The following is a 23,994-nucleotide window of genomic DNA, read 5'->3' as shown; positions in this document are numbered from 1 at the left end:
AGATTTAGGCTGCAATTTACCTGGGTGTAGGGATGTGGGAGAAATTCATTTCAGTTCGGATTTTATAAGCAATCATACTTAGTTCTTACTTGTGAGCCAGTGTGGTGTAGTGGTTAAGAGCGGTAGTCTCGTAATCTGGGGAACCGGGTTCGCGTCTCCGCTCCTCCACATGCAGCTGCTGGGTGACCTTGGGCCAGTCACACTTCTTTGAAGTCTCTCAGCCCCACTCACCTCACAGAGTGTTTGTTGTGGGGGAGGAAGGGAAAGGAGAATGTTAGCCGCTTTTAGACTCCTTAAAGGGAGTGAAAGGCGGGATATCAAATCCAAACTCCTCCTCTTCTTCTTCTTCCTGAAACAGTACAAGAACCAAAACACACCAATCTTTCAAAATTCGCGGTTCTCCAAATTTTGCAGTGAAGTTCTCCAGCCAAGTAATGTGTACAGAAATGCATAAGCTAGGACAGTGGCTGATGAAATGTACATGCTAGTGAAAATAACACACAAAACCCCACTGTTTTAGGGGATACTGCTTTGTGAAAACGTGTGTATTAGGAGAAATTCATGAATTTTCATGAGGGCATTGTAGTTGTTGAAAACAACAGCCACAAACTGATGTGGAAATGTGGAGGACTGAATTAAAATTGGTAAATATATGAGCCATTGAGAGAAACTGAAATTTACAGATATGCTCATCCTTACCTGGGAGTAAACCCCATTCAGTTCAATAACACTTGCTTCTGGTTAGGATTGCAGTGTTAAGACAGTTTTAAAAAAACAAAAACAAAGGTGCAATGTGCACCCCCCCCTTTTTTTTGCCTCATGTTTGTCGTTGAGAATTCCAAAGCTGTGAAGATACACCAATTTCTCCCATTTGCTTTCTTTTGAGAACTGGTTTCAATTTTCTTTAAAGTAATTATACCTCAAAAGTAAGAAAACTTTTGAAGTTCTGCCCCTCAGTATGAAAAGAGTTAACTGTAAGCAACAGCAGGGTATACTTCTCATAACTTCATAAGAAACCTTCCTCCATTGTTTTAATTTTTTGCAGCTTTTATCTGCTGCCCACAATTCACAAACTTCAGAGTGCCCATCTGTGTGCAATAAAAGTTAACATTTGGATGAGTGTTTCTTACCACTTTTAAAGATGCGCTTTTAGGGCTAAATGGTGTGTTTTTTTCCACGTTAGAGCAAATACATTTTGCCTTCCTTTGATATGACAGATACTGGCAGGGTAATTGAAACTGGAATTTAACACTCTGAGCCTGTCAGGTATAATTGATATTTCACGGGGAGATTACGATTCAAAGACACCAAAACAGTTTTCTGTGTCGATGGGTGTCTGATTACAGTGAGAATACATCAACTTTTCTTTCCGTGTTTACTGGGTGGGGGGTGGGAGGGGATGATCTCATCTATCAAATATGTATACTTAGCAGTTTAATGTGAATGAGGTTTTTGTGCCTGCTTGTACAGATGTAGCCGTGTACAGAGCCATGTATACTCTAGGCAAGTAGAAAATCCACATTCAGGGAGGTAGCCAGTGGGTGTGCCAAGAAACCACAATCTAGAGAAAGTTTTCCTGCCCAAATTGAAATCTTGCTGCTCTGATCCCAATGATGGCAATAGAAGTTAAGCGTGCATATGTTTCTCTTGATTCCACAGCAATTCTGCCGTCAGATTAAATTATTCACACCTTGTCAATTTTAGTTTATTTTGCTCTGGATCTAGCATTCAGGTTACCATAAAACAAGGAAATATTTTGGAGATCACGGAAGAAAAGAAGGCAGATTGAGGCTGCAGGGCTGTCAGATTCTTGCCTGGGGTAGTTCCATTAAATATACCAAGCCTCTGGGCAAAGCTCCAGTTGTTTTACCTCGCACTCCAATCCTGCACCTGCCCTTTCACTCATCACCTTGTCCTCTAGCCCGCTGTCCATAGCATTTGCAGGCTAGGCAATAGAACTGGTGGAGAATCTGGGTAGGAAGCCCAGTGGCTGCTGCCTCACACCCAGAGCTTTCAGGGATGAGGAGTGTTTCTCCAGATGTTCTCCAGTGGTTATCCAGATGTTGCTGTTCTCCAGCTCCCATCAGCCTCAGTCAGAATGATCAATCCAATGGTCAGGGATGATTATGTGAGTTGTAGGCCAGCAACATCTGGAGGTCAACAGGTTCCCCATTCCTTGTTTAAAGGGAGAGGCATTGTTTCCTGTTGAGGGCATGGCAACCTAAATGGAGGCCAGAAATAAGGAACCATTAGAGAGCATCAAAGTGTGCTGCTCCTTCATCACTAGAACTCTCCATATGTATACAATGTCATTAGAAAGCTGAAAATGAGAAAACAACAAGAACAGAATGGCTCCTTTGGTTCATTGGTAGGTTACTGAAACTGAACCTGTTTATAATGCAGGGTTTTGCTCCAAAGATCAGGCCAGCAAACACAAAGAATATACAAAACAGTGGTTCTATGAACCTTGCTGGGAAGACTTCAGTGTCATCCTATGACTGTGCACTTAAAATTAAGAAACACAGCCAACTGGTACTGTTGAGAAAATCAGTGATGTTTTTAGCAAGCACTTGGACAACATTACTGTTGACCCTTGCATTAATTCAGAAGGGAACTGGTTCCACAGTTTTGATTCTAGCTTGGACATTGGAAATAAATCAGAAGGATGTCTTAGGATGCTTCTGATCCCTGCAAGGACATGTTTACCTGAGAATGAGGTAGAAGAAAGAGGAAGAACCATAGAATAATAATCAGAGAAGTGCTCAGTCATAGAGCAGACACTTGACACGCAGGAAGTCCCAGCATCATCATCAGCAAAATGTTATTGGGTAGGAGGGCCTGGAAAGCTTCTGCCAGTCTGAGTAGCTAATTCTAGTCTGGATGGACCACTGGTCTGATGTTGCATAAAGCAGCTTGCTATATTTGCACATAGACGAAGAAGGGTTACGAAACCAGAGTGGGATTGAATGAATCCTTTTACACCAGCTGGCCTTGCCATAATTCTGTTGCCATCACTGGAATTTCACCAGGAATAAATTGGGCTCTTAACGTCTGGAAGCCCTCAAGGTCTGCTACAAGCAGCTTGACAATGCCCAGGCTGACCTTCTGGACCGCACTCAAATTGCATAGAAACGGAGCAATCAGTGCTTCACAGAATATTCACATTTGTGCTTTGAACCAGTAGCTGAATAAGGTCTTCCTCTCTCATTCTATGGCTTCTTGGCTACATATTCTCACCACGTGATTCAGGGGAGGGAAATGCCACTTGAAAATGTCTCAGTGAGTCTCCTATCTTTCTCCATTGTTGTACTAAATAATACTTTCCCCTTTCTACCTCATTTGTTCATAATAAGTACAGGACAAATGATAGAGGTTGCGTGTGTGTGCTGAGGATGAGGAATGTTTGATTTTTTAAAAAAATAGCTTTTCAATTCATTGTCTCTCTTTTCTATCCTGTGCCACACAGAAAGAAATTTGATTTTTGCTCCTGTTCAAAGCATTGTTTGGGGTGGGACTGCATTCCAGCTACAATAGACAGTAATCAACAGACAGCTTGCTCAACCCGAATATTCAAAAGCCACTGCCCCTGTGCTCTCACTCTCTCTTTCTCTCACACACATTTGTCCTTTTGAACATTATTTGGCTAAGGGTTCTATAGTCTTAGGATTCAATAGAAGTCAGACATACCAAATTCTGGCCAGAGCAAATGCTTACCTGTGCTCAGTATTCATCCATGGTCTTGGACATCAGTGGAGCATGGATTTGTCCCAATACTGCATCTCTTAAAATGTGCTTATTCATTTTAGCCTAACATTATACAGCTGTTTCTTCATACAAACTTGCCAGCTCTCCATGCTGTTTCTTGCCACAATCAATTTGGTAGCTCTTAAAGCGCAAGAGGTCTCCCTTTCTCATTTACTCAGGAGCTACAGTCCATTTGTCTGTGTGTTTTTAAAAAATATATGGAAAAAAACCTGAACTTTTCTTTGGTGTAAATCCAGTGTAAATTGTTCTTGTATATGACAGCTGGAAATCATAGCATCAAAAACTGTAGAGTTCTATGATGTCCAGAAGTGACATTCTCAGTTGTTTATGCCCAAATTTTGGACATGGGTTAGTAGGGATTTTTTAATTTGGTGGAGATCTTTCAAAATATATTAACCTCTTTACACTGGCCAGGAAAGATCTGCTCCATTGTCATGGTAATATGGGTGCCTTCTCTCTCTCTCTCTCTCTCTCTCTCTCTCTCTCTCTCTCTCTCTCTCTCTCTCTCCATGTTAGATCCAGATGAAATCATTATAACTCTTACATTAACTCCACCCAAGAATGAAAACAGATAATTGCCTTCAGTGCCTGAACTGCATTTGTCCATGGAAAAAACAGTAGTTGGCTACAGTTGTTATTTCTCATACCAATCCCAAGGCAATAGGACTCCGTTAAATCTTTGAGATTTGTTAAAAATCCTTCACTTTGCCGTTTATTTCAAAGCCTCTTTAAAACCCTAGTCAGCAATCAATATTTCTGAAGGGCCAGTCTAAGGAATTAAGAGAGTTGTTATTCCTTCAGCCCCCATTCCCTAAAGAGGTGTGCTAGCAAGTTCTGTTGTGTCAGAGACATTTCCTCTAGGTTGGCAACTAAGGGGCCAGGCAACACTCTCTAAGGGCAGGATTTGGCCCAGCAGCTTCTGCTTCTTCATTGCCATCTTGTAACAAGTGTAGAATCTCAACTTTGGACTCCATTCTAGGCTCTACAGTGCTTTCTTGCTCCCCAGTTGGGGATTATTGCATATAACTCCTGTTTGTGGAAGTCCTTCAGATAAGAGGGCCATTACCTTGAAATTAATAATTTTAAAATGCAATCAATGGAGAATTGTCATTTATAGTCATTGAGGATTAGCAGCGTTATGCCTAGTATACCATGCTTTTTCTTTTTCTTTTTCTTCTTCTTGGCCTTGGCAGAATTCTTTTTAATCTGTCTTTCAGTCTTCCTGGTAACAATTATGCTATATTGTCTCGTAGGCCTGATTAGAAACATTCCTTGTTCTTAATCTCTGCAAATTCTGATCAGTGAATGATACCATTAGAGAATCAAAATGCCATATTGTGTGGACCCACAGGGTTCCGATACAGTAAGATGAAACCATTCCTGACTGAAAAGGAATGTCTGGAATAAAAGCAATTGCATTTCAAGGTGTAAACCATTCTAAGTATGCTTTGGATTTCAAAGGTATCATAATAAATTTAAGACTATTTCCGTCTCACTTAATTTATACATGTCATAGCTGCTTTTTGTGCTGTTACCACCTTTTGAGATTCCTGATCTTGCAAGGCGACCTGTTCAGTCGTTCTCCAGCCTCACACGCTTATCATCATTTGAGGGGTGAACTCTATGATCTTACCCACTCCCACATGTCCCCTTCGCCATCTCTGTGATGCCCCACATGTTGGGGGCTGGACATCTGCAACAGAGAGCCTGCTACAACCAATTAACCTCCCCACTTGGTTTAGTACCCTCATCAGGCCAGGAGCCTTCCCCATTGCAGATGTGCAGCCCCAAACACGTGGAGGGGGGCTGCCGGAGTGGGGATGTATGGAAGGGGAAGGGACAGTGGACTCACCCCTGCTCTCCCCGTCTCACAATGGTAATTGCATGGAGGAAGAACAGCTGCACAGGAATATGTAATCTTCATTATCTCATCTTCAAGGTGCTATGGGCATTCCTTCAAAGGATTCCATGGCCCTGTTCCTCTGGCCCATGGCCCTCCCACAATGGTGCACCCAGTGGCCGCCATGTCCCCAGGAACAGCAGATTTCAAATGTATCAGGTGGACAAGCAGCAGTTGCATTTCTGCTACCCTTGGAGGGATCTTTTTTTAAAAAAACCTTTCTCTGCGTGCTACTCCCAGACCTTTCCCCCAATCCCTTAGATATACTTAAGGTTACCGGTTTTGCTTTCTCTGCTCTGCCTCCACAGTCAGAGGCAGTAATGCTTTGTAAATACTAGTTGCTAGAAACCACTGGAGGGGAGAGCGCTCTTGTGCTTAGGTCAGGCTTCCTCAAACTCGGCCCTCCAGATGTTTTTGGCCTACAACTCCCATGAACCTTAGCTAGCAGGACCAGTAGTCAGGGCTGATGGGAATTGTAGTCTCAAAACATCTGGAGGGCCAAGTTTGAGGAAGCCTAGCTTAGGTCCTGCTTGCGGGCTTTGCATGCAAGTTTGGTTGGCCACAGTGTGAGGAGAATGCTGGACTAGATGGGCCTGATCCACCAGGCTCTTCTTATGTTATTTTCACCTATGTTCATTTCCCCTTGCTTCCTCTTCCCCCTGGAATGTCCTTCCACCTGACATCTGACATCAAGCAACTCCTTAGCAGGCGTCTCTTCACCCTAGCTTTTCTGTTTTCCCTTCATTCCCTTTCCTCCCTATTAGGTCTATTAGGGAGATCCTTGTCTTGTTCTCTTATATTTGTACAGGACCTTAATAATTTTAGGTACATTGTTGTAGACAGTAAGAGCAGCAGCAGAAGTGGTATATAAATAAGACTTCTAGTCAATCTGATTAGGCAACCATTTCGTATGTTTCCTTGCACACTTAGAATAGCAAGGCTGTGTTGTGTCCTTGCGTATCTTTTTCTTTACTTAAACCCAAAACAGATTTAACCCACAGGTGCACTGAACAACAGTGTGGCGTGCGGAAATTTTGTCTCCATTATTCTGGATCCATCCATTAATGCCAATAGTGCCATTATGCTGACACCATCATGCCTACAATGATGGCATTACTGGTGTGGTTAATATAACCTTCATTGATATATTATCCAGAGTCATTGCGTTGGCAAAGAAAACTGCCCCTTTTGGAGTTGAAATTCTGTGGTTAATGACATAACAGTGAAGATTAATTTAGAGTGGGGCCTGGGCTTCTAGTTTTTGGAAAGCCAGGTGTTTTATACGTACATAGATAGATATATGTGTTTGCTCCAAACGGTGGGGGTGGGGGGAAATGTCAGATAACTTCAGTGGCTCCCACTGTCAGAGGCTTAGCTGGCATTACGAAAGTGGGGAGGGGGGAGGAAAGAGGGGGAATGGCAGGCCCAAGAATCTTATCCCCCTAAAACGAAAGTCTGATGCCAAATTGAAATTCCTGCAGGATTTCTGATAGCAATGAGGGAATTGAGAAGCCCACAATTAAGCATATGGGCATTAAGATAATTGTCAGATCTGTTGGCGGACATGATAGAAGACAGATGGGTACGAATCAGTGCTCTCCGCTGCAGCACCCTGGGAGAGGCAATTTGACGTTTTACCTGCCTGAGCTCCTCTGCCGTATTTGTCACTAAATGTGCTGCACAGCATCTTACTGAGCGTTAAGTGTTTTTGCATATACATACAGAGTATGTACCTATAGCAGTACCCAGGCGCCCTCTAGTGAAACGCTATGGGGAACCTTGGCATTATTCTTAAATGCCCACGTCTCTTTCCAGCCTCTCCCCGTACAGTCTCTTAAGAGTTGCTGCTTCTCTCCTTCGTTTCACCCAAACAGGTTCCTATTAATGCCTCCCCGCCACTCTTCTGTTACAGGTTGGGGCTCATCGTGAGGATGCTGTTGGCCTCCGCGGCAGCCATCCACTCGTGCCAAATCAGGTCCCAGTCCCACAGCTGCCAGTACAGTCTGCTACATCTCCCGACTTAAACCAGCCTCAAGATCCATACAGAGGTGAGTAAGGGAGCGCCAGACTCTGAGTGATGCATAACTGAATCCTGCGCCGTTGTGTTAGCAGACCTGTGTGCAGTCCTGCAATGTGGTTTTCCATAGTATCTGTAGAACTTGATGTTGCACTGTCATTGTCACTGGACAAACAATGTCCTTTAAAGTTGATGCAACAATTTGTTTGTTGTACTTTGTCATTAGTTCAAACATACAAGTCCAACGATAGCAACTTAATACTCGCTAGATGCAACAGCTAACTAGATTATTGCATGGATAGGAGATGCTTGTTCATTTGTTTCGGTGTGATTGTACCAGGGCTGAAGTTGCTTTTCTTTCCTTTTCTATTAATAGTTGTATTTGGCTGTCAAATTTTAAAATCTGGTTTTCTGTGCTTTGCATAGAATAAAGGTAGGCAGTGTGCTAGCCTTCAAATACTATGGATGAGAATTCCCTGCATCATGGGAATTGTAGTCCACAACATCTGGCAGGCAACACCACATTGGCTATCCCTGGCCTGGGGGCTTCTGCATGAGGCAAATATAATAAACAAACAGTTTCGGTTTGTTTGCAGACAGGATATGTAGTTACATGAACACTCTAATGAGGAGGCCTGTTTACTGGAGAGAATTGGTAGTTCTGTGATGCAGAGAGCCCTAAAGTATTACCACATCTGCAAGCTTTCAAGTAAATTGTCTTCATGGTCCAGGTGCTTACTGTGCTTTGGGAGTGGGGGGTGGGATCCTGTGACGTTGATAAATACCTATGCAGCAGCATTATGGAAGTTGACTGGAGCCAAGGCTATATCCAGACAATCAACGAGAAAAATTGTAGCTCTGTTGTTGAGCACATAGCTTTGCATGAGAAAAGTACCAGGTCCATCTCTGGATAGGGCTGGAAAAGGCCTTTGTCTGAAACTCTAGAGAGCTGTAGCAGACAGCGTGAGCTAGAAGGACCTTGGTATAAGGCAGATTCCTACTAAATGCTGCTCTGCTTTCCTTCTGACCACATCAGCAAGGCCAAGAGCGGGGTCTCGTCCTCTGGGCAGCCAAGGACTTCCATACATACTGCCCAGGCTTGCTCCCCAAGATGTCACTTCGGTGCTGCTAACACAGCGGGTTGACTTCACCCCCGGGGCACACTCCATTGTCTCTTGAGACAAACATCTGCCAACAACAACAATTATTAGAGGGAACACAATGAACCATTACTGCTCGTTATGTACACATAGATTTCTTCCGCCTCAGTTTGGTTGGCTTTGCATGTTTCTGAAGCGCAAGCCTGCAATGAATTTAGGATTAATAAAATAAAAATGAGTGTATACATCATGAGTAACAATGTTTCCATAATACTGTCATGTCTCGGGGGTAGGTGGACTGTAAGATGTATCCAGTCTCCAGTGGAGCCTCCTCCTTCCTGTTTATGCAAAACAGCAAATGTTCATATAACTGATTTGAAGCCCAGGGGTCAGAAAACGGTATAAATTTATATAGTGTTTTAAGGAGAATCCATTATACCTGAACATTATAACAGCATATGTTTATCCTCGGAATAATCAGATGTTGTATTTGGATGAGACCTTAGTGAGCTCAGTATAGGTTTGTAGCAGACGTAAGGGTCAGTGATTAATGGGCAGGCAAAGCCCTTATGTTGTGCTCAGCTTCATCGCTGGTAAACTGAAAGTGATTACGTCCCATGTTTGGGCTCCTATTTACCCGAAGCAGGCCAAATAGAAACAGTCTCCTTTCTGGTCCACTCTTGTTATCCCTTTTGCTGGGCTAATTCACCCAGTGGTGGGGACTGCCATGGAGAGTTGCATCACCCCACAGCTAACCACAAGGGCTCATTCTACCGCACCATGCACTTGGGTGGGGGAGAAGATGGAGAAAGAGAAACTTTATTTACAGAGGCAAACATAGGGTGTGTGTTTTTTCAAAGAAATATGAGACCCTGAGGTCCCCTACCCCCCACAAATTATTGAATGAAATCACTTGAACATCAGGCTCCACTATCTTATAAGTTAAACTGAGCATTATTAATAGCCGCTGGTAGAAAAGAATTTCACAATGCGGATACTCAGGGGTACAAGCATTGCTCATTGTTGAATGTACCTCTTTAAATTAGAAAGGGGAAGCCAGATCATCAACCGGGGGACTGGAAAATTATCCCAGTGGGGATTGCAAAAAATATTCTAGTATATCTGAATACACACATTAAAGAAAACAGGATGGGAGCATGAATGGGGAACTGAATTTGGAAGACTAAGGAGAAAAATCAGTACATGGGGGGCGGCATTACTCAAGCTAGGTGGCACCTAAATTTGAGGGGGAAATCAGGAGCAGTACAGAGATGAATCAGCAAGTCAGGATTACAAAATATGAGGAGCAGTCAGTTTTAAGGGGCTCCGCAAAAAATTAAAAGATTTGTTAGACACCCATTTGGGGTCCATAGCCAATGAAATGATGAAGGGCAGCATCATGACTTATACAGACCCAAATAAGATGGCATTGGCAGAATTTATGGTACATGAATAGGAGATTGGGACCAAAACAGAGTCTCTGTTTCTTTCTTGGAGTGGGATACCATCAATCCAGAAGATATTAAATGAAACTCTTAATCTCGGTGTTGTGGGTTTGATCTCCACATTGGGCAAAAGTTTCCTGCATTGCAGGGGATTGGACTTAGTGAGTACCTTGTGTATTAAGGAATAGTCTTTCTTATCAATAAAATTATTTCCTGTTAAACTATTCCCGGTGTTATCTGGTCTTGTCAACAGCTGGCCTTTCTCTAACCCCCCAACCCCCAGCCTCCCCTCACAAACTTACTTCCGTGCAGTAGAGAAGGACTGCTTGCAGCCAGATAAATTAAGAATACCTCTTCAGAGAAATTAGTCCTAAATTTATTTTCCTTCAGAAAGTGCTGTTGAAAGATGATCTTGTCTCGTCGCCTAGTATCTTTGCTTGCCCTTGACCGTAGATATCTGTGTGCTTGATCACAATTATGGTTTCTAAAGCAGTTAAATCTGGCGAGCCGTAGTCATTGAAATTGTTAACGTTTCCAAAGCAGATCAAAATAGACTAGAGCCACGAAATCGGAGCTGAGGAACCAGTTTTAATGACTATTTCCTTAAAATCCCCCTTTGTGAAAAGAAATTCTGCAGTTAAGGAAAGACAGTACAGCAATAGCTGCACTTCTGAGGAACATGCATACAAATTCCTTAAAACCTTTGCTTAAGTTATATTACCAGGAAATGTGTGTCTGCTTGTTTGTCCCACCTAGGCATGCCAACTGGCCTTCAAGGACAAAGCGTATCTTCAGGGAGCTCCGAAATCAAATCTGATGACGAGGGAGACGAAAACCTTCAGGACGCAAAATCTTCTGAGGACAAGAAGTTAGACGACGACAAGAAGGATATCAAATCAATTACTAGGTCAAGATCTAGGTAACAGTATATAATAGTGTCGCTTCATTTAATTCCTTTATTGGATTTTGATGAAGTGAACGGGACAAGGAGAAACTCTGGAGTTTCTTCTTGTCAGACAAAAGGTAACAGGAAGCCGATGGCCCTTTTTGGTAGTACTTGGAGTATCTCTTTGGATGCGTGTACACTGGAAGGGCCGGAAGTTTCGTCTAGGCCATGGAATTGGACAAAAGAAACAAAATTTACATTTAGAGAGAGAGAGAGGTGCATGTGTGTGCTATTGTAAGTAATCAAATTCAGAGATAACTTGCTTGAAAACGAATATGTCTTAAAACAGATGCCATTTGTATAACATTTTATACCCAGCGGAATACTTGTTTTCCTTCTGCCTTTTTATGTGCGTAACGGATATATATATATCAGTGTAGTAGCTTCATTGGGATAAACAAAGCTAAGCCTGTTTGTACCATCTGAGACCCTTTGTTGAGCTTTTTGCATGGCGCTGAGTGGTTTCATCACATCTTGATCCCGAGAATGGCCTGGTCCTCACGCAGACCAGCATTTCTCTCTCACAAAGCATCAGTGGCCCCTAACTTGCATGATTTCGCATGGATCGCCACTGGCCCTCAATCTGTTCTTCATGTTCCGCACAAGAAATCGCTGCAGAGCGTTAGTGAAAACCTGTCCTCCGGTTTTATCATCAAGACTTTTTCACTGACATAATCGAGAGGCAGATGAGCAAGCTGGTCGGCCCTTTTTCTTCTGCCCTTGCAAATGTGGGAGAATATGGAGTTCGGAGTCAAAAATAAATAGAATGTAGAAACTTACGGTTTTAAAAACAAAACAAAAACTTACACTCAGTGTAAAGGAGAGTTACAACTGATAGGAAATCCAGACTGCTGGCAGACGAGAAAGAATGAGATCAAGGTAGAGAAGTCATCAGTCATTGGCACTGGACAGGAAGTATGATACGGTATTTCATAAAAATAAAGACTGAAAGCAAAGAGTGTATGGATTAGATGCATACCCACATTTAGCCAGCAGACTCTATGCTGCTTCAGCATTTCCCATGACTTCTCTGACCCTTCCATTCCTTCAGTGGGCCAGTGACTGGAAGAATTTCCTGGCCAGTCAGAGCCAATGATACAGGTGTGATGTAACTTGCTTGCTAGTGAAATAGCCTTGACAGGCTCCCTTCAGCCTGGGCACTGCCTTCAGCAACGTGAACACCTGAGTCGTCATCAGATCAAGATGACAACCCATAAGGAAAACTCAACTGGCTTTGGCATGGTGTGCTTATGTGCAAGGAATGACGTAGCTCACATACAACCAGAGACACGAGAAGGATTTAAGACTATTCTGCTTAGGGTTGTGGAGAACATATATAACCAGGAGAACTAGCTAATCTCCTACAGAAGCAACTTTTTTGATTTATTAAATTTATACACTCCCTTCATCCAAAGATCTCAGGGCAGTTCACAAGATAAAAACACAGGATAAGAAGCACAAAATAAATACAGTGGTACCTCGGGTTAAGTACTTAAATCATTCCGGAGGTCCGTTCTTAACCTGAAACTGTTCTTAACCTGAAGACCACTTTAGCTAATGGGGCCTCCTGCTGCCGCCGCGCTGCCAGAACACGATTTCTGTTCTCATCCTGAAGCAAAGTTCTTAACCCGAGGTACTATTTCTGGGTTAGCGGAGTCTGTAACCTGAAGCGTCTGTAACCCGAGGTACCACTGTAGTTAAAACCCCTCTCCGACAAACAAATTTAAAAGGCCATAGAATACCAACCAGCTCAAGGCCTGGTTGAAAAGGAACATTTTTTCCTGTCACCTACAGATGTATAATGAAAGAGCCAGATGAACCTCCCTGGGGAGGGAATTCCACAGAAGCTGCAGAAAAGGCCCGTTCTCGTGTTGCCACCCTCCAGTCTTCTCATGGAGGAGACACAAAGAAGGCTCTTAGATGATGATTGCAGAGTCCAGGTCAATAGGCAACCTAAGGCCCTTGCTCCATAGCCAACCTGCCAAGGCCCCTCACACACTCTACCCATGCCCACCATGGGGTGCGTGTGGTTCAGTACTTATGTAGCTGAACAACTCTCCACACAGGTCAGTTGCTCCAGGGGTGAGGATCATAAACAGCATCGCGGAAGAAAATGCCCCCCTTCCGGGGCTTTTGAAAATCACTTTATTTTTTCACCCTCATAGACCACCCTTGAAACTATTTTAATAATCCTCATGGAGAAATATACACTCTCTTAATAAAGCAACATAATTGCAGTATGCTCATGCTGCGAAGATTGTGCAGAACAGAAAATTCACCCTCATATATGAAACAGTCTCCCCTGTGAGTGTCATTTCTGATTGCCACCAGAATGACAAATGTGGCAGAGGAAGAAGCGGAGAACCATTCAGTTATCACCACCACCATTTTGACAACAACAACTGCTGCTGCTGCAATTTATATTCCTCAGTATAGATTATAGAATGAAACTCCATAATGCAGCCGTCCTAGCCAAGTACAGAGTTAACTCGGCATCCGTCTTCCTCAGAGTGGCACCTTATTTAAATCACAAAGCATTTCTTTGAGGGATGTCAAGACAGGTTCCTGACTTTTTTCATTGTAGGCAACACAGGTCAGCTGCAGACTAGATCAACTTTTCAGCAATAACCCATAATAAACCTACACAGAAAATAAGCCTTAAAGGACCAAAATGTGTTGAGCACAGAAAGCCCAGCCAAAAGCATAAACTATAACAAAGGACAAAGGGTTATCTTAATTTTGGTTTAACACAGCATAATCTACATATTGTTTTCTTGAATGTAGCTGATGCCTCAATGCAGGTTTTTTTAAAAATGCAGGTGTATGTTTCTTATATTTTTGCCCTCGCTGAGCATGGGAATTTGTCCTGGACAAGCCACTTTGGCCAATATTCAGCTACTGTGTTTTGTCAGTGAAAGGATTTCTGCTTCCACAATGGACTTCCATCCCCTGCTGTGTGGGGGAATCCCTGGAAAAGGTTTGGGGGATTTTGCACAAGCACAAATCCTTGCACTGATGGAACATTCACTCAGCGTTGCTTTGGGTGCAACCCACGGAAATTAATTTCATTGCAGTGGGGCTTTTGGCTTGTGCAAGAGAAACTCTCAGTGAATTGCATGCAATCAAAGAAACTTGCTTCCCAGATCTTAAAAAGAGGTATTTGTATGTGTGGACTCTGGAGTTTAAACAACAAGTGTGATATATTTATTTAGCTTTATTTAAAAGTATTTTTAATCCTCTTAATGTTTCCAAAATCTCTATGCTGTGCAGAGTCTAAAAACCAAACCAGTGTACTATTAAAGCATTAACCTGTCGTGTCGCTTTTAGCCTTCTGCATTACCGTCACAGGTGAAGTTACAATTTTACAGGCTAAACAGTGTGCCCCAAAACTGCTGCATTCCTGCATCCCCTTCTAGCAAAGATCATTCTGTGACATGAGCATAGTGTGAAGTCTTGTAGAACACCTGCATTTTCTACACCATTAGAAAATACTGTCTTCTGTTTGCCTCCCAGCAATAACGATGATGAAGATCTTACACCGGAGCAAAAGGCGGAGCGTGAGAAAGAGAGGAGAATGGCCAACAACGCCCGTGAGCGCCTCCGCGTCCGAGACATCAACGAGGCTTTCAAGGAGCTGGGCCGGATGGTGCAGCTTCACCTGAAGAGTGACAAGCCCCAGACCAAACTTCTGATCTTGCATCAAGCTGTAGCTGTGATCCTCAGCTTAGAGCAGCAAGTCAGAGGTCAGTTAGATGCCTGGCCAACATGTCCCTGCTTTAATTGTCAAAGTTTTAATTGAAACCACTGCTAAAAAGCAGCTTTATCCCTCTGTTTTAGCAGCAGTTTCAATGCAATCCGCTTCATGCTATAATAATAATAGTAATTTTCTTATTTAAATGCTGCCCATCTGACTGGGTTGCCCCAGCCACTCTGGGTGGCTCCCAACAGAATATTTTAAACATAGTAAAACATCAAGGAAATTGTTTATTTCCTTGACAACTAATGGGGAGTGCATTCCACAGGGTGGGCACCACCACCAAGAAGGCCCTCTGCCTAGTTCCCTGTAACCTCACTTCTCGCAGTGAGGGAACCACCAGAAGGCCCTCGGAGCTGGACCTCAGTGTCTGGGCTGAACGATGGGGGTGGAGATGCTTCTTCAGGTATCCTAGACCCGAGGCCATTTAGGGCTTTAAAGGTCAGCACCAACACTTTGAATTGTGCTTGGAAATTACTGGGAGCTTTTGGAACAAGGCGTATTACTATCAGCTGATGGGCAATGGGCGCACTTCTTGCTCCATCATAGGAAAAATCCAGACCTCACTTTAAGCTCCTGGTTTTTCCTTTGTAGACACGCGGTTACTTTCCCCATATCTGACACCACACTTGATGTCAGATGTGGGGCAGGCAGGTGTGGTTTGTGAGGAATGGCTTCGCGGGCTAAATTGGGGCCCTTTCTTGGGGTGCACTTGAGCTGTGGGGCTGGAGGTGCCGCACCTGTGTCCTCAGGGATCTGGTACTGAACATGCAGGTAATTCTGTGCCCTAGATGCTTACATGCTCAGATTATCAAGGATTTCGGACAGAGCAGGGAAAGGCAGGCTTTAAATATAAAATAGCCACAGATGCAAAATTCAGAGCTATAGAAATGTGTGCCCTTTGTTATTCTAATGGAGATTCATGAGACACTGAGAGTGAAAAGGAGGGGAAGGCATTGCTGTGTGATTGTGAAGTAAGCTGGTACCATGTTCAAATGCTAACATGCTTAATGCCCATTTGCTTTTGTTCTGCAGAAAGGAATCTGAATCCTAAAGCAGCATGTCTGAAAAGAAGGGAAGAAGAGAAAGTATCTTCGGACCCCCCTCCCCTTTCTTTGGCAGGACCCCACCCTGGGATGGGAGACACATCTAATCATATGGGACAGATGTAAAAAACAAAAAAAGGCAAGTTTGTTTATTGCAGCCTACCCTCAACTAGCTCAGTACCGGGATAGCTGAAAGGCTTACCTTCTTCCAGACAGGCAGACAGGTGACTGCAATCTGCTGGGGAGCCCCTGCTGGCCATCCCACAACATACATCTGCCTGTAGTGTAAAGAAGGGCCTTATCAGTAGTTGCCCCTGCCCTGTAGAATGACCTCCTGGTTGAGATCAGGCAGGCGATGGCCTTGGACGGCTTCCATCGGAAGTCAGAAACACATCCAAGCATAGGCATCCATGTTCCGAAACATTCACTTGGTTCCTGCTATTGGCCCTGTAATATATATATTTTTCCCACTTTGATTTTATTGGTTAAAATGTTTGCATACAGCACACTGTTGGTTTTATTACTTGAACCACTTTTTTAGTTCTTCACACACATTAATCTCTCTGCAACTCGGTAGGTATTTGATGCCACCTGAGCTGCGCCATTGCACTGTTCCCCTAAAATGAAAACGCAATATGCGTATTTGGGGATTTTGACGGGTGGCAGCTTCTAGCAATATGCAACGGGCAAATAGAGTAGCATAAATAACTTCCTTCGGTGCTGGTATCTTATCTGACAGAGTTAAAGGGGCTTTCCTCCTTAACGCATTGTCATTTCTAGGTAAGCTCACCCGGCTCAGGACTGTTGGTTAGTCTTTAATCTACTCATGGCCTGCCATGGGCCTCACATTGCTGTGGCCAGGTGGCAGCAAACCCCACCACGCACCTTCTGCAGCTTTATGTGGGTGAGCCAGGCAAACCCAAACTGGAGGCTCTGTTCTTGCCCCCTATCCCCTCTAGCCTTGCCTCCTTGAAGAGGGCAGGTCTGAGGAAGTCTCCCTTCTTCTTAAAAGATGGCACCAGGTGGTCAATTTTTGTTTAACGCCTCTTAAACCAGCACTGCACCTGTCAACTTGTCCTGCGCATCTTTGGCATGTGGGTTAGGTAGAAAAGCAGTCACGTGACCAGCTTAAGCCAGCAGGGTAAAGACAATTCTACCCAAAGTCATCAACCAGTCAACCCCAGCCTTTATGCTGGATGTACAGGCAGGTGCCAAGCTAAAGGGTGAAAGCAGAACCACCAGGAAAGGAGGTGCTCTTTGAGGTGTGCTACTCTGCCTCCGCAGCTGGCCTCCTTTCCTTGCCTCGGAGTTTCTGGGGTGGGGGCAGATTTTTCTTGGATCTTAGAGAGCGAGGCCACCATCATTCGAGTGCGCCCTTTTTCCATATCTTTAAAATGGGAGTAAAAAATATCCCAATAGTACAGTAGTAAGGTTTATTGAGAAATGGCTTGTAAAGCATGTTAAAATGCACTTAAATAAATGTATATTGTATGGAAAATTAAGAATAAGAGCAAGAATTGACCTAAATATTTTTCACTTCTTTTGCAGGTCCAAGTTGCCACATTTTCTTTACGTAAACCAGAGACCACTTCCTTAACAGCTGTATTATCTTAAACCCACATAAACACTTAACCCCCTTTTTTGTAATATAATAAGACAAGTCTGAGTAGTTACGAATCACAGACGCAAGAGATTTCAGCATTCCCGATTTCGAAACAAACACAAAAAGAAAAGTGCAACTTGAGGGACGTCTTTTTTCAACATATCATTCAGAATGTTTCAAGCAGTATGTTAGGAGCTGTAAATGCACAGCCAAGAGACTGAATTGGCAATCTTCTCCACACTGTGGGACAATGCATTTGTGCCTAAACTTCTTTTGGAAAAAAAAAATATAATTAATTTGTAAGTCTGAAAAAAAAATATTTAATTTAAAAATTGTAAACTTGCAATAATGAAAAGTGTACTTCTGAAGAAAAAAAATGAACGTTTTCATTGGTGTACTAGTCAGCTAGTGTTTATACTTACTGGATATTAAAAAGGGAAGCTTTTGCTACCCACATATTTACAAAACCAGCAAACGACCTAATGAAAACTGAAGTGATGACATTAGCCATTCCTTAGGGTAGGAGGAACAGATGGATCTTATAGACCTATGACACACACACACACATATATAAATATATATATATAAATATATATTAAAATTAGTGAATATGGTAAGCTTTTGTTCATTTGTTTCAAACTTTTTTGCTCCTGTAAAAAAAAAAAAAAGTACTGATTAACTTTTTTAAAAAAAGATTTTACTGTAAATAATGATTTTTGATTTTTGATTTTTTTTTTTGGTCTTATTTCTCTCCCACTCCCCCATTTGGGTTTTTTCCCCCTTTTGTTGTAGCCTGTAGCGCCAACTCTGTTGCTGGAGGGGGCAGCTCAGGACGAAACGCTGGCCCTGATGTTACTTATCATTCGTAAAATAAGTAGAGAGTTGTTCCTTCAGTCTTTTGGGGAGAATACAGGACTTGGCAAGTCGCATCACATGCGGCTGAACTGCAAGGCAGCATTTGCGGAGGCTTGGTCCAAACAGTTGTGGGCTGATTTCGTTTTCGTTTTTTGTCCAAATTGTAGATGTTGCGCTCTCTCTCTCTCTCTCTCTCTTTCTCTCTCTCTCATTAGACACTATTTCTGGAATTTTCAGAGGTACAAGGTTAGAATGCTACAATGTTACCACTGTGCCTTCCAATGTTTATATCATCGAAAACATAACATAAATCAAAGGTGGCTGTGATTTTAACGAACCAGTAGAAGTGTTAACCTAATGTGTGTAGCCTGAATACAATTTTGCAGCAAGGCGTTTCAGAATACATGGTCAGATTTGGGCGGGGGGGGAGGGGATTACAAAGGGGGGGGGTGTTGCTAGTTGTATGAAAGATTTTTGTGGGTTTTTTTTAAGGGGAAAAACACACACCATTTTTTTTAAAAGGAAAAGAAGTGGATTAATGAAAGGTCGACCATTTGCTGCCTCCTCCTTCATTTATGAAAATAATGCCAATATCCACTTGTAATGCAGGATTTAGAACAAGCCTTACCCGTTCTAAAGCATCAAGTTGCACTTTGTTGAGGAGGGGGAAGTAGAGCAGTATTTCTCTGGCCAGTATGAACCAAGTTTTTACTTAACATATAAATATATATATATAATTGTAGCATAGATCAAACCTATGGCACAACAACTGATCCAACAACTAGCTTTGGGCACAGCAGAGACTAGTATCCATAGCGAATCTTCTAAAGATTGACTTTGGTATACGGTATAGAACAATTAACAAATAGTGCTCCCAAATTGTCTTCGTCAGCATCCTTTTGTCTCCTGTTCCAGCTTCTGTTTTTTTTTTTTTTTTTTTTTAAATAGCCACACAAACTTGGCATGTATTTTTTAAATGAAATCTCCCTGTTCAAGTAGATTTTCCACCTATCAGCACTGAGTAAACGCCATAAGTCCATTGAAAAGGGTCTAGACGTTCCATCTGTTCTCCTGTTTTGCCAGTTACATAGTAATGGGGGGAAAATACATTTGTAAATTTTATGCAACAAAATGGCAAACGTATCATTATTTTGAAATTGTGTATGTAAAAGTTATATTTTTACATGTAGACTCTTGTTATTATGTGTTTTAATACATTGTATCAGTTTTTTGTGTTTTTTTAAAAAAACTGTGTGGTTGAAACAAAATCTCATGGAGTAGTGAGATACGAGAATCTGAATTTTATGTTTCTGAAAAACATAAAGAACAAATATGATAGTTTACCATGTGAACCACCTTCTACATATCCATAAACATTTTGATTAGCTGTGTGTGTGCGTGTGCGTGTGTTGAAAATTGTAAATATGTTCAGTAGCAGTAAAACTTTAAATGCTTTTATTTGTCAGTAAGTTTCTCAAATGTGGAGGTGGATTGAAACCATCTTAACGGAGCAAAGACCATATTAGTTTAGCTCGGAACGTTTCAGTACAAATGCCATACTTTTAATAGCATTTATGCAGGTGAATGGGTAATCCTAATTCTTCTAAGTACTAGTATTCTGGACAGACTGAAGGATTCCTTTAAAGGATATTAAAAATGCTTGGCATTAAAAGATTTTATATGAAAATGAACAGTTTGAGGGGGAATTTTTGTTATAAACCATCTCCATGGACAGTTTTTCCATTTACTTACTTCTATAGCATCAAGATTTTAACCATCCCATTCAATCTATAAGAACACTGAGTGTTGCCCACCTAAATTAAAAGATAACTGCAGTCTGAAATGAGGCTATCGAGGGGCAGGATGGGAGAATGAATATAAAATTTCTCCATTTAAGCCTTCCAAACAGAATACCAGTAAATAATAATAATAATAATAATAATAATAATAATATCACCTAGCAGTTATGTCACACCTTAAACATGCAGAGTCAAGATCACTTTATTCTGTCAAAATCACAACCCAAGTGACAGGAGGATTTTTTTAAAAAATCACCTTTCTTTCAATGTGCACTTATGCACAGAGCATGCTTCTAAACTGTTGATGATCTACATAGAACCAGGAGAAAGGTTAGTGATGTATCAAATGGTAATCTTATCCGTATGGCTTTTGAGATGGTTTCCTGTTCCATAATGGAATTTAAACTTGAAAATTATTCAGCCACACTGTCCTTTGTCTCACACACCCAACCTCCCCCCATTTGGGTTTTCTTATTTTTTTGCTGTGTGCATAATTTAGAGTCTGGCCGTAAGAGACAAGACACCACAAACCTCTGAGGCCTTCCCCCTGCTCCTGTCTTTTCAAACAGGTGTCCTCAGAGGAAGCTGTCACTTGATAGTCGACCTGGTGGTGGCTTGGCTTTTAACCATTCAAGGAGGGCTATGTGTTGTAACCAACAGTACTCAAAAGCCCATCAGATATTTTAGTGGGTGATCCACCTCCACATTCAAGTAATTTATGAATATGCTGGTTAGGGAAATCTGTTCATCTAGAACTTCTTTTTCCTTTCTCCTTTTCACATTTGTCTTTCGTGTAGCTGCAAGGAACACTAATGTGTATACAGACAACTTGTCAGTTCAACCAGTGATGCAACTTGTACCGATGCAGTCTTCCGATTTGTTTCGTTTGTTAATTTCCTTTGGCGGGTGGGGGTGGGTGGGAGGTTGGGGGGGTGCGTGGGTGGAACGGGGTGGAATTTGCAAATTTCATCTTTCTATTCTGATAGGCACGCTTCAATCTGTGCCGGGGGGAGGGGGGAGGGGGAGAGCGAACGATACAGTACATTGCCAGGAATGAAGAGAATTCATCAGGGGAGAAGAAAAAGCACAAATAAATTAAACTTGGCCCACTGACTCACTTGAAGTGGGGTAGGGCGGAGGGATCTTAAAGATGGAATAAGATAAATTCCAGCACAATGGGGCACCAAGACCTTTTCAGCTTGTTTTGTTTTGTTTTGTTTTGTTTTGTTTCTCTTTCTTTTTCCCCCAAAACAACATATTCTTTCTCTTGGGACTTGAAATTGACTCACCTTTGTGCAGTGCTGGTTTGAGCATACTCATTTCAAGTATTATAGACTTATGTAATGGTGAAAATATATGACCTGTGGCCTTTTTCATTCTTGTTACTTGTGATGCAACTAAGTGAAGATAAGAGAAAAAAAAAAGCAGAGATTTACCATGTATCAGTGCCTGGCTTTTTGTTACAAAGCTTCGTTTGTCTAGTGACCTTTTTGCTATAAAATAGAACTGTAGTACACCCTAGTAGGATAAAAGAAAAACCCTAAATTTAAAAAATAAAAAATATATTTGGCTTATTTTTCACAGGAGCAATCCTTTTATACCATGAATATTGCAAGGGGTGGGGGGGAATCGTCAGATTCTGAATATTTCTTCTTTATAGATTTTTTGAATCATTCTGAGTAAAAGTTTGTTACTTTATTTTACTATTTAAAAGATGTTATTTTACCATGTGTTACTAAGATGAAATTGTATGGTAGCTTCTTTTTCTTTTTCTTTTTTAGTTGTAGGTCGCGGGGGGGGGGCAGGAATTTTTTTTTGCGACCGAACCTATAGTAGCTGCAACAGTTCAAAAAAGGAAAGGGGGGGGGGAGGTGAAAATTACAAAAGGGACAAAAAAGGAGAAGAAAAAAAAAAAGTTAATACAGTTACACTTTGTTTTCAACGTGTGGCTGAGTGCCTCAATTTCCCCTCCATGTTTTTGGTGTACTTTCTGATTTGTAGAAGTGTCCAAACAGGTTGTGTGCTGGAGTTCCTTCGAGAAGAGAGAGAAAAAAAAGCAAAAACACAGCTTGCCGTAGGCCATTACCTGTTTCCCATCTGTAGTTATCCGATGCCGTCATGTACATGACCGTTCTGTAGCAATAAATGTGCCATTTTTATAAACTGCTTCTGACACTTTTGTTTCATTTCATTTTGCATTGTCCCATTTCTGTAGGTGTCACAGGAAGCGCTGCTTTTGGCTGACCTGGTTAGGTGGCGTTTTCGTCCCAGACACAACCCTCAAAATGCAAATGGGGTTTAAAGGTGCCCTTGGTGTGTTCGGAACTGCCACATTCCAGATGATGTGTAAAAACTGAAGCTCTGGTCATCTGAGTTTCTTCTCAGAACACAAAGAGTTCTTCTAGAGGCCTCCATGCTCTTCATGTGCTGACTTGGGTAGCTGATAAAAGAATCTGCTTTCTGGACATAACTCTAGCAGAAGCACATGTACTTCACGTCTTGGCCTAAACCTTTCTGTAATACGGCTATGCATTGTAATATAGTTGTTTTAAAAAGGGTGGGGTTGGGGAGAGGACTGGCTCACGGTTGGCTTGAATCCCAATTGGTGGAGAAAGTTGTTTGTAAGTTTTAACTCCTTTGTAAAGTTCTTTCATATCTTTTGGAATGGAAGGTGCTATATAAAATGTAAAATCGCTTTCATGATCATCGGTATATAGCTACTCTGTAAATATAGCACCTGTATTTCACTTGGGGAAAAAACTGTTATGTACATAATGAGAGGATATAATGCACCTTTGGACAATGGGGAAAATGTCAAGAAGGTGCTGACATGTATGCAAAAAATAAATAAATAAACTGAACTATGTGATGAACTAGCCCTTGGGAGGGGGGAAGGTACCATCTGTCCAATTCAAAGCTAAGGACTAGAAGAAAAATCAATGGGCATAGTGCTTCTGTTGATCCAGATCTTCGTGTAGCTTTCATATATTGATGAGATTATTTCCATGTCTCCAGGCAGAAGCATTTCTTCCCTCCGACTGCAGTTTGAGCTTTACTAAAAAGCCAGAAGGGATGGTCACCTTTATTTTTACCTTCCCCCCCAATGAAACGTGTGTTGAAGTTGTAAATTATAAATGCTAACGTTGTATTTAACATCTTGTTAATGGGTGGGAAAGAAAGTAATAAATTCTGGTTGGCCCTGTTGCATTTTATCAGTCCAGAAGGTTTTCTCAATCTCTTAGTATCACAAAAAAGGACCGTTAAAACAAAATTCAGAAGCCCATGTTACATACGGTACACTATTAAGAGATGTGTTTGTCAGACGGATCCTTCTTGGGGAAAGTGGAAATCTGGTCCTATGCAAATAATATTAAGTTGCTGCCAACACTGATGCCTATGTTCCACCTCCACTGTCTGAGATTGTCATGCTTCTGAATGCCAGTTGCTGCAAGCCTGAAGAAGGGAGAGTGCTGCTGCATTCAGGTCCTGCTTCTAGACTTCCCACAGACATCTGGTTGGACATTGTGAGAACAGGATGCTGGGCCAGATTGGCCACTGGCCTCTTTATGTTCTTATGAAAGTCACCCTCTGAATATGGGGACATTGTGGCTTCAATTCATCTCATGGGGCTCTTTCAGACAGAAGGTTTAGTATAGAATTGCCACAGTTTGTTTACTCACTTTTTACAGATGGTCCGCATGATAGCATTAGGAAATCAAATGACTCCTTTGTTTTTTCTTTTGCTCTTCCAACTTTTCTGAGAG

At 42.0% G+C, this 23,994-nt stretch overlaps 1 protein-coding gene across 16 annotated transcripts in view; it reads left to right on the top strand.

The window, feature by feature from the left end:
- Positions 1 to 23,434, top strand: part of TCF4 (transcription factor 4) — a 339,468-nt gene extending 316,034 nt beyond the window's left edge. For 11 of the 16 annotated variants that reach the window (XM_080973481.1, XM_080973470.1, XM_080973480.1 and 8 more), the window contains 5 exons: positions 7,578 to 7,713; positions 10,984 to 11,146; positions 14,687 to 14,916; positions 15,963 to 16,112; positions 17,522 to 22,393. In XM_080973481.1, coding sequence (XP_080829607.1) covers positions 7,578 to 7,713; positions 10,984 to 11,146; positions 14,687 to 14,916; positions 15,963 to 16,099 — 666 coding nt within the window. In that variant the 3' untranslated portion in view covers positions 16,100 to 16,112; positions 17,522 to 22,393. Of the gene's footprint in view, positions 1 to 7,577; positions 7,714 to 10,983; positions 11,147 to 14,686; positions 14,917 to 15,962; positions 16,113 to 17,521; positions 22,394 to 22,445 lie in introns of those variants that run through there. The other 5 variants (XM_080973479.1, XM_080973478.1, XM_080973476.1 and 2 more) reach the window with 2 other exon arrangements.
- The last annotated feature ends 560 nt before the right edge of the window (positions 23,435 to 23,994 follow it).

The sequence above is a fragment of the Podarcis pityusensis genome (assembly GCF_964106645.2).
Source record: "Podarcis pityusensis genome assembly, chromosome: 11".
Classification (NCBI taxonomy): Eukaryota; Metazoa; Chordata; class Lepidosauria; order Squamata; family Lacertidae; genus Podarcis; species Podarcis pityusensis.
The sequence above is the reverse complement of the archived record's forward strand: the minus strand, read 5'-3'. Positions and strand labels throughout refer to the sequence as shown.